This window comes from Seriola lalandi, unplaced genomic scaffold (genome assembly GCF_002814215.2).
Source record: "Seriola lalandi dorsalis isolate HSWRI2012SDOR001 ecotype SW California unplaced genomic scaffold, Sedor1 jcf7180002054901, whole genome shotgun sequence".
NCBI classification, from domain to species: Eukaryota; Metazoa; Chordata; class Actinopteri; order Carangiformes; family Carangidae; genus Seriola; species Seriola lalandi.
The window spans coordinates 7,648,575-7,659,342 of record NW_019525453.1 but is presented as its reverse complement, the minus strand read 5'-3'; the positions used below and the strand labels follow the sequence as shown (position 1 = coordinate 7,659,342).

Here is a 10,768-nt window from a genome sequence, read left to right as displayed (position 1 = left end):
TAATTCTATCTTTCTATCCATTTTTCATTTCACAATGAAAAGATATGCTGAAAGGATATCATAACACGAACATAAAAAGAATAAAACAAAAAAGGTGTCAGGATATTGCATATGTTCACAATTTTCAGATATCACATTGTATCATGTTTCAAATTACTGACAGAAAATAAAAACATAACTATTATTACAGAAAATAAAAACATAACTATTATTGTCAGCAATGTCTCCATAAAATCTTATTTTTGTAAAACTCCTGTAGTTACTTATTTTACATGCATGAGACTAAACTGTATGCAGTTCTTCTCTTGCAAAGGTTAAAGGAATTGCACTTACCCTGTCCTATTGGAACTTTATTGGCTTGAAAATACAAGCAGTAAAAAAAATCGTTGTTTCCCACAGGGCGAGAAGGTAGCATACGGCCTGCAGTGTGCGTCACATCCGCTGTAAACAAGGAAATTTACTGCCCTCTAGCAGAAGACTCCAACATTAAACAGGCTGCAGGTACTGTAATAAGACTCAACACAAAGCCCAGTTGGTTTAAGGTAATGCTTTTATTCTGTACAGGGGAAGGTGGAACGTACAAAAACAAAACAACTACAAACTGACAGACGGTGCTCACAGAGGACACACTGACCTGCCAAACACAGGTGTGAGTGACGACACTAATCATGGCTGCATTTGATTCAGGTGTGTCAGAGCACTCCAGCTCAAAGACGAGGCTTACTGGAGCACCTGAACGGAAGTGAACCATTACCAGTGTTATTAGTTATACCTAGGGCTGTAACTAATAATAAGGTCCATTATTGATAAATGTGCATATCATTTTCTCAATCAATCAATTGTTGAGTGTACAAAATATCAGAAAAGAGTAAAAGTAATATAAAAAAATGTCCGTCCCAGTAAGTTTACATTTTCAACTGTCTTAATTTATCCAACCAACAGTCCAAAAAAGATATTCAGTGTAAAATGACATAAAACAGTGAAAAGTGGGAGATCTTAATATTTGAGAGGAATTTTCTGTTATCATTTCACGATTACGATTAAACTTAAACGATTGACCGATTATCAAATTAATTGTGTAAATAATTATTTTTCATTTGATCCACTGATTAATTAATTATTGTTGCAGCTCTAGTTTCACCTGTGCTTCTTCAGCTGTGAAAAAGTTTATCAGTCTGCACATTGCTTAAAAATGAATATATTTGCAACATAGTTCAGCAAAACTCTTTCATGTAAATCACTTATTGCAAGGTAACCAGCTTCCACATTAAGAAATAAATAAATAAAAAACAGTACAGATAAAATGCGACAGTGGCTGACTTTTCATTCCAAGTGATCTGTTGTAATTTGCTTTTATTTTTTGACGAGCTCATAAGAAAGGGTGTAACTACTAACACTGATTATAGATCTGTTCCGTTCATGTGCATTTTGGAGCACAGGAGCACCTGAAGGGAAGGCAGCCATTATTAATGATAGTTAAACCTGTGTTCAACAAGTCAATCTGTCCAGTGGATAAGGCCTGTCATGTATCGACAGAACAGAGTCCATAAACAGCAGATTAACAGTAAAAACTGTAATATTTGGGGTATGAAAGTTGGATAAATCGCTGTGATGTGGTGTAAAACAAATCCGTCAAGATGTAGAATCCTTGCAAACGATACAATCAATAAATAAAAACATAAAAAATTGCAAAAAAATAAGAAGCAGCAAACAAGGTTACCACAAACACGCGGGCATCCCATATGGGTCAGTCTCTGCATTGTATCATATCAAACATAAACTGGGAGGTTTATACATGAGACACTACTGAGGCTTCAAGTCCATGACAAAGTAAATTTAGTACACCTATAACCTAACACAAGAGCTGTTTATTTCATGATATCTGACCAATTTTGTACGAAAGAACACCTGGTGTCTTCTGGTCTGGTCTATGAGATTATTGTCACAACACAACTTTTTTCACAGAGCGTTACATCAGTGGCTGCTACACACGGTTTGACAAGCAATGCAATACAAAGCATTTGCTAACTATACGCCGACTTAGTTAGCAGATAGAGCTGAGTTAAATATTGTGTCTTCACAGCTGTTTAAAAGCATTCAATGTAACCAGAACACACAGAAGTTTAAGGGGTTAAGACTTTACTTTAACATTTATAAACCGAATATAAACATTTAATAAATGCTTTATACAGGATTCCCACACCGCACTTCTGAAACATCCAATTCAAGGATTATTCAAGGGCTTTCCATGCGGATTTCCTCAAATTCAAGGTTGGTTCAAGACATGGGTCAAGGTTAATTACTGTTAGAAAACTAAAAATGTGTATAATGAGAATAAACAGCTTCACAGAATTTCACAGAAAAAATGAGAGAGAGGTTTGAATGTGTCAACACGTCTCAACTGTGCTGTGTTACAGTGATGGCAGACTCTTGCACAGAATATATACATTAAAGCACTTTCAATAACCCATGTCTATTAATGTCCATTTTCAAAAACTTTCAAGATTGATTTTTTATTTTTAATCTCAAATTCATAAACTGTCAAGTATTATCAAGCACCTGTGGAAACCCTGTTTATAACACACTATCATGTAGTTATAAGGTTTTTTTATAGTGTTTATTAATGTAACAATAATCATAACGACACCTGTATTTTACTATGTGGTTCAGTATCCTTTTACACACCAGTGTCCACCTATGGGTGTCCAGTAGAGGAGTTACAGTTGTTAAACACATTAACACATCTACACTGATAAGAACTACATCATAGTGTGTTTTAAACCACTTTTTAACTGTTTATATGGTTCATATCAAAGTTAAATCAGGAGCTTAGTTAGTGTATTAGTTTTTAAATATTATGATGCAATAAGACAGGCGTGACGGCTCTGTTATTGCTGTACAAAAACTACTAAAGTGGAATTAGAGAAAGATTTGTCAATAAGATAAAATACAGAAGAAAATAGTAACAGAGAAAAGAAAAGTACACTAAAAACATCTGACTGCTTCCCTCCCGTCACTCTTCTTGTTCAAGTATGAATCATTGTCGTCCCTTTCAATGAGTGTTGCCTGAGAAAATACTATTTTACTGCACAGCCGCAACAGCAGCAGCAGCAGCAGCAGCAGCAGCAGCAGCAGCAGCAGCAGCCGCAGCAGCAGCAGCAGCAGCAGCAGCAGCAGCAGCAGCAGCAGCAGCAGCAGCAGCCACGTCAGCCGTAACACACTGATAATTCTTACCAAAAGCTTTAAGCTGAGCAAAAGAAAAGAAAACTTTACTACACTATTTATTAGAGACGATATATTACATTAAACTCTGTAAATGTCCTTTAGAACAGCAGTCCTCACATCAAGCTTTATGATAGAGACTCGTCTTAAAAGAAAAGTGAGGTCATGTCTTTGTGCAAAATTAGATCATTAGTGATTGGACATGTAGCAGATTGATCCATTGAAAACTTTGAAGTACATCGTTTTGCTGTTAAACCTATTGATAAAAACTGAGCATTGCTCTAGTTAATTCTTCCCAGCTGAGTTTTTTCCAACACTGATATATTTACAACATCTGGCTTAGGAAGGATAAAGAAGAAAAAGATTTTAAGGCTTCGGTACGCTCATTCAAACGTGTCGACATTGACTCCGAAGCTTCACAGCTGCAGCTTTAGCAAACCCTAACCCTAACACATTACTGACAACATCATTAACATTATAATCAGACATTTTTCATCAGACTTCTGAGCCTGCAGTGGAATTAATTACAACTCTGAAAGCTGATCAGAGATCAGTGTGTGTGTGTGTGTGTGTGTGTGAACAGATAGCGATAAAAGCCAATAAATATCCAGCATCCTGCAAATGAGGTAACACTTTGAACTTTGACCCCTTGAAACTTTAGCTGTAAACATGAATGCAGAGCGGCACAAATGGAATTCTTCACTAAGGCCCCTCACTGACCTGACACTGAACTCTCTGAACAGGAAGCAGTTCATACAGCATCACCACAGCGGTCAGGCGGGCGTCGGGCGGATCCAGAGCAGTGAGGGATGAAGGAGGGTTACCAGATAAGTGCTTTTTCTAACGACCCTCCGTGTCCCCGATCGCTCCTCTCTTCAGAAGTCCATCCCTTCATCGCTTTCGCACCAGTCTGACGGAGCATCGGTGCCAAAGTAACGATCTCCAAAATTACCTTTGGATGAGAGAGTGAGAAGAAAACTGCAGCAGGTGAAAGGAGAAACGATACAGACAGGTTCATAGTTTTTTAATGTGTCCTCTTACACAAGATCCAGACCTGCAAAAAGGCCTTATCATGTGATGTGAACCTACTTTATTTTACTTTAGTAATTGTGCTATGGTGCTGACTGTCTGTATGAACTTTGCCTGATGAAGGTCTGAGGACTGAAAGGTGAATAATGTGAGCACAGGTAATGGACAGAGTGCAGGATTCTTCTGTTCTTTCCAAGTGAAGGATTTGGAGACATTTCAGTGGCATGTACCTGCTGACTAAACTAACGACTGTTCATCGCTCCTGGTTCTGGGACTGTATCATGATTTCAAGTGGTCGTTATCATTGCTTACCCATGTGCATCCCTCTGTGGTGTGTTTGATGTACGCTGGGACCGTCTGCATTTGACTTGTATGCTTATATTCTTATATTTGGGTTGCCTGCGTTACCTATTTTCTCATGTTTATGCCTGTATTTTTCTATTTTGTCTCTCAATGTAAAGCACATTGAGTTTATGTGTAATAAAATGTGCTATATATATAAAGAAAAAGAAAAACGTGGAGCACAGCGTTTTCAGTACTGGATATTTGGAGTTGAAAACATGTTTGATCAGGATCCCTTACATTTCTTTTTCAGAGAATTGTCACTATGATGTGTAACTGAATGAGACACTACAGTCAAAAAATAAATAAACCTTACCATTACCTAGTGTGACAAACTAGGTAATGGTTTCATACAGTGGGGTTCCAATGTCTGAGACTACTTTCCCAGTATCTTTTGTCCCCATAACCCGATCCAGCACTGAGTGCTGACAGATCCAGGTCTAATCTGATCACCATCTTAATGCCTTTAGAATACATTAGATGCAGCACTTCTGGCCACATTTCAGTCACTAACGTCACAGCAGGTGTTTTTATTCAGTACATTCAGTTTTACTGAGCAAAGCAGCTGCTCTGACGTCACCACAGCAGCACACTGGGCAGTTTTCACCCACAGAGCAGAGCAGCAGCAGGTTTTCTTCCCTCTGTGATTTAGTGTTGATTTACACTTGGAAAAACCTCCACTGATGGATCCATATATCACCTTTTGTTACGCTCTTTCGCTGGCTGCCAATAAATGTTAAAGGTAATTCATAAACCTCTGCAGTGGCTGGCTCTGCTGAACACAACTGAGCTGTTGAGCTCTTCTCCGAGGACTCTGAGACCTGTTCAGGTCTTAAAACCAGAGCTGCCTCGGCTGTTTAGGACACCACACCCTGGAGAAACCTCCACTTATGTCTGTTCTTTCTGCGACAGTCTTGGATTTCTCAGGGGACTTTGTGTAGTTTTATCTGTGTATTTGTTTATAACTTGCATTTAAAATTCTGTACAGCATTTTATAAGTTTCTCTTGGAAAAAAAAGTGCAACTAAATTCTCCCAGAGGAAGAATGGAGGCAAATCCACCTGTGTGAAACAACAAACTCAGGTGAGAAGAGAGGAAACGTTCTCACCGATGCCTGGTATGATGTGGAACTGGTCGTTGACCTCCTTGTCCACCGCTGTTGTGATGATGCGGACTTTAGGGAACGCATAGGCTACTGAGTGCACGCCCATCTCTGCCATGAGCAGCGACAACAGGAAGATCTTATCCTCCGCTACGTCATGGTCCTTCACAGAGGAATATGAAGAGAGAGAGAGAGAGAGAGAGAGAGAGAGAGAGAGAGAGAGAGAGAGAGAGAGAGAGAGAGAGAGAGAGAGAGAGAGAGGAGTAAGTTCAAAGATTTAAAATCAAAATAACTAATTTCATCTTTCAAACCATCAAAAATTATACTTCACATTTCAACACATTTTAAGTTATTATATGAACTAAAATGTCTAATGCATTCTCCTGAACTGAAGTCCAGAATTATCTCCCTTAATTATCGTAAGGTTAAGAAAGTGAGTGTTTTATGAATGACAGCTGAGGAGCTGTGTAGACGAACCAGCAGCACTCTGACAGCCATGAGAGCAGCAGCTCCGGTGGAGACGGTGCTGTCCATCAGGATGACGTAGTCCTCACTGATGTCTTTGGGCAACCGAAGGTAGTGAAGCTGGAGGACGGAGACAAGACAGGAAATAAAATAACAAATGTGCAGATATTCTGATATTCACTAAAAGCTAAAATCATTAAATCACTGGAAGAATAATCTAAAATTATAATATCATTATTATCAATTATTGACGAATATACCTGGAAACGTCTTGTATAGCTAGGCTTTGTCAGCTATGTCAAACTATTTATGAGCTAAAGGAGAAAGAAACTTAACATAAAATACAATAAAAAACAAAAGCAGACAATGTCTGTGTGAGAGACAGAATTAAATTTGGAAATCTAAACACTACAACTGAGATAAATGACATCACACACCAAACATTATCTGATGAAATTGTACAAAGAACATCAACACAAGTAAGAAGCTGAGAACTGAGAAAATGCTGCATTCACTGTCCTGGATGATTAAACAGTTTTTTCAGGTTGAAAGCTCGGAAGCGTTGGTGCTTAACTGAATCTTGTTATATTTCTGCCAAACCACATTTAATCGGTGAAAAAGGCTGTACTGTTGTCTGGTTTTACACTCAGAAAACCCTAAAAGCCTGATGTCATTTTACAGTGATGAAGGGCTCGGCTGCAGCTTTGTGACACTTGTTATTGAACTTTAAAAGTCATTGGTTTCAATGTCATCACACTTCAAAAGCGTTGGCTGAAATCATTTTACTTTGTGAGGCATTACCTTCGAATATCACACTACACGTGAGAAAGAAAAGTTGTAATGTTTGAAACTCTCAAACCTCTGGTTCTCCGGTGTCGTGGTTGGTCTGGATGAGGATCTTTCCCAGTCTGATGTCTTTACACACGGCCATCAGAGCCTGCTCCATGGTCTCTCCTGCTCTCAGGATCGACACACCTGTGATCTACACAAACACAGGTGAGGGAAAACTGAGCAGCAGCTCATCGGGATCTCAGAACACTAACAGGACAGAGTGAACCTCATTTATCAGCATGAAAACATCAACACATCCCTCAACATTTTCCTGGCAGCTCAAAGACCCTAAAGTCTTCACATATGTTGCTAAATGCAAAATTGATTCTCATAAATCTTCAAAAACTTTATGAAATTCACTTTTTCTGTAGCAACTACCGTCCACAGAAGAAAGCTGCTAAGAGGCGAAGGAGGGTTTTAATTGTGACGTGTTGGTGCAGATCCATAGCTCAGTCCAGATGAGTCTTACTACAGATTCTGACCAGCAAATGTTGTATTTGAATAAAATCTCGCCACACAAATAAACAGGTAAATAATGTGAAACCGCACCCATGTGTCCACCGCCGGGAGTAAATAATAAATAAGTATTTTGGCTCTTACACAGTCAACTGGACTTTACAGCAGAGGTACAACAATGTGCAGAGTTTCTAAACCAAAATAGCGTCATGTAATTTTCTAGCTCTGATAACACTGAAGAAACGATTAATGGTTAAAAAACGTTATAATGACAGAAACTATTTCATCTTTTATCATGAGAATCACAAGGTAATCAACAGGAATACAGTGTTAACGTTACAAAATAATGTAATGTACACTTGTATGTATTTGATTGGCCAGTACAACACCTAACACGTTTCCTGCTGGAGCCTCCTCTGACTGTACTGACAGCTGGGATTTGTAATGGAGGGCTGAACATGGCCTGAGACGTGCAGTGGGGGCTTGACAGGCTCGAACAGTAGAATAAAAGCCGACTTACTCGTTTCCCGCTCAGCCTCTTGCCTTCATAGACGCCGCCCTGAGGCGTCTCCACGGATACAGGCTGAAGAGGGACGGAGAGAAAAACTGAAAATTGCATCTTTCAACTATTTAAGAGTAAGAGTAAACTTTATTGTCCCCGAAGGGAAATCTGTCTTGGGCACAGCGCTACAATCTGTTGCTTCACATGAAATAGGATTAAAGAAAAAAAATATCACAGAAACACAAACAATTTGACACAAAGCTAGACAGCTGCTTCACACAAAACATCCCAAAAACATGAAGCATCTAGCTACACATTTCACACTGACATCACAACACAACACCACAATGATATGAAAACAAATAAAAGTGCAACAAAGTGCTGAGTGCTAAAGAGCCTGTGTATTTATGTTAATTGGTTTAGTATTGGAGTTCAGCAGCTTGATGGAGGCTTCACCGGTTAACAGGAGGTTTAGAGGAGGGCACTGACTGATGCTGGGTCGTCTAAAAGGTTACACTAAGACAATAAAAGCTCCTGTTATTATTTTCTGGGAAGTGGACAGACACTGTTTACTTCAACCTTCGAATGTGACTGGAAGCAGGAGGTCAGTTAATAATCTCCAGACTCTCGCACAAACACAAAAACTCACCTTGAGAGGGAGGAAGGAGAGAGCATGTTCGATCAGGAGCCTCATTAATCTCTTGGAGTAGAAGATAAACTCGTCTCGGTTAGTCTCCTTGTTCCTACACACACAGACACACACACACACACACACACAGACAGACAGACAGACAGACAGAAACACACACACACATGGCAGGAGCAAAGAGGACGACAATTCAGTGCGTCTGGTAAGAAAATGGAAAGACATTGGCCCAAACTCATGAGTGAAAGTCAGGACATCTCAGTCTCTGCTACTTTGATTGTAACTATTCTTTTTCTTTTTTATTACGTCTCTTTTCAAGTTTTCAGCAGTTTAAAGAAGACGAAACGTGTGTGTGTGAAAGTGTGTTCTGACCTGATGATGGTGTGCATGCCGCGGACCTGCGGTGTGCTCTCCATCACGCTGAGGGTTTTGGGTAACGGTTGACCCTGATGAGCCGAGGCCAGAGCTGACCTGCGGCGAACACACACACACACACACACACACACACACACACACACACATTCATACACACACAGTGAGTGTCACGCTGACATCAGGGATGACAAAGTAACACTGAGAGAAGTTTTTACAAAGATTTTCTAGATCAAACACTGTCCTGTTTAGTTTATTAGCCAATAAGTTCATTTAATGATTTAATGTCTAATTTTGCTGCCTTTTAGTCACAAGACTTTTTGTAATATTAAATATTTTGAGCACTGAAGTGATCAGTTGGAATTATTGCCTGTCAATATGTGGTATCTTTACATCTGATTATTTGGCTAAAATTCAAAGCCATATTTTCTTTATTGCTGAAAATCATCTCGATGATCATGAGACACTGACACTGATGAAAACATTTTAGTTTCAGCAACTTTCTAATACATGTCCAACTACAACTACTGAAAAGGAAGAGACACTCTACTGCCTTCATGTAATCATTTTATAGAAAAATGACCAACTAATGAATTCATTTTAGCTGATATCAATTATTTTTTAATGGCCAAATACTGGCAGAAGATATCAGCCACATATCCTGGTACTAATTAAAATGATTTGACCCTATTAAGCATTATCCAATTATCATGTTAAGCCGTGACCCAATCAGCATCAGGCCACTGTGACTCAGTAAACAGCTTCTACAACAACAACAATCAGGAGGTGAGATCGCATAATTATTATGTTTAACACCACAACTAGCTACTGCAGCACATACACTATATCACATCTGACACACATGCTGGCTACCTGCTGCAGAAAAGCAGATGTTTGTTGTCTAAGTGCACAGGGCTGATTTCACAAAGATAAAAGTTTGATTCTGGCTAAATTTCATCAGCTGCACAAACTGTCTCTGGAACAATCTGACACAGTTCTTGAAATTCTTTCCTTTCTCATTGTTTGCTCTATAATATGAAAAAATTGAACCATTTCTTCCTGTCGTTTTTGTCAGCAGGTGGCACTGACACATAAAATGAACACAAAGATAACCAGGGGAGGTTCAGTGGCCAAATCTTTAACATAAAAAAAACATGGGTCTTTATTAATGTGAGAGTCTTACTCACATCACATAGACAAGTCTAACAGAGTATCTTTGTGCATCTGGCCCCAGATGTGACATTGGTGTTAGACAAGCATAAAAATAAAAGCAAACACGTCTCTGTTTAGGTGGATAAGTGAAGGTGGGAACATCCAGTAGAAGCAGCCAAAGGTGTTGGTACTCATATATATATATATATATGTGAGGAATATAATATATATATATATATTATATTCTATATATACACACACACACACACACACATACACATAGCTTCAATGCAGATTCACCTAATGTTAAAAACAATAATGATATTTGATAACTTAACACATAACTCAGAACTCCAACTTTGTTGACAATAAATATGAGAGCAAAAGGCTGATGAGCATGAATAGTGCTGGAATAATTTGTTTTCAGTCATTTATTCTGTCGAGTTTTACCTTTTTAACCAGCCATTTCTCCTAGGATGCTTTAGTGCATTCAAATTTGAGCACGTTTTATATCTGGTCAAAGCAGCTGTCAGCTCTATTCAAGTGGACTCAACTGAGCAGATCCAATATTTTAACAGACGCACATACAATTGACTGACTTCATACGGGGCCTAAACTTTTGCATGAGCCACAATCACTGTTGATTTTTT

General features: G+C 38.8%; 1 protein-coding gene across 1 annotated transcript in view; it reads right to left on the bottom strand.

The window, feature by feature from the left end:
- Window positions 1-3,678: 3,678 nt before the first annotated feature.
- Window positions 3,679-10,768, bottom strand: part of LOC111672784 (uridine-cytidine kinase-like 1) — a 28,161-nt gene continuing 21,071 nt past the window's right edge. The window contains exons 9-15 of the mRNA XM_087180360.1: window positions 8,967-9,065; window positions 8,598-8,691; window positions 7,967-8,029; window positions 7,019-7,141; window positions 6,172-6,279; window positions 5,701-5,857; window positions 3,679-4,174 (exon numbers count right to left, since the gene is read on the bottom strand). Coding sequence (XP_087036486.1) covers window positions 4,098-4,174; window positions 5,701-5,857; window positions 6,172-6,279; window positions 7,019-7,141; window positions 7,967-8,029; window positions 8,598-8,691; window positions 8,967-9,065 — 721 coding nt within the window. The 3' untranslated portion in view covers window positions 3,679-4,097. The remainder of the gene's footprint in view (window positions 4,175-5,700; window positions 5,858-6,171; window positions 6,280-7,018; window positions 7,142-7,966; window positions 8,030-8,597; window positions 8,692-8,966; window positions 9,066-10,768) is intronic.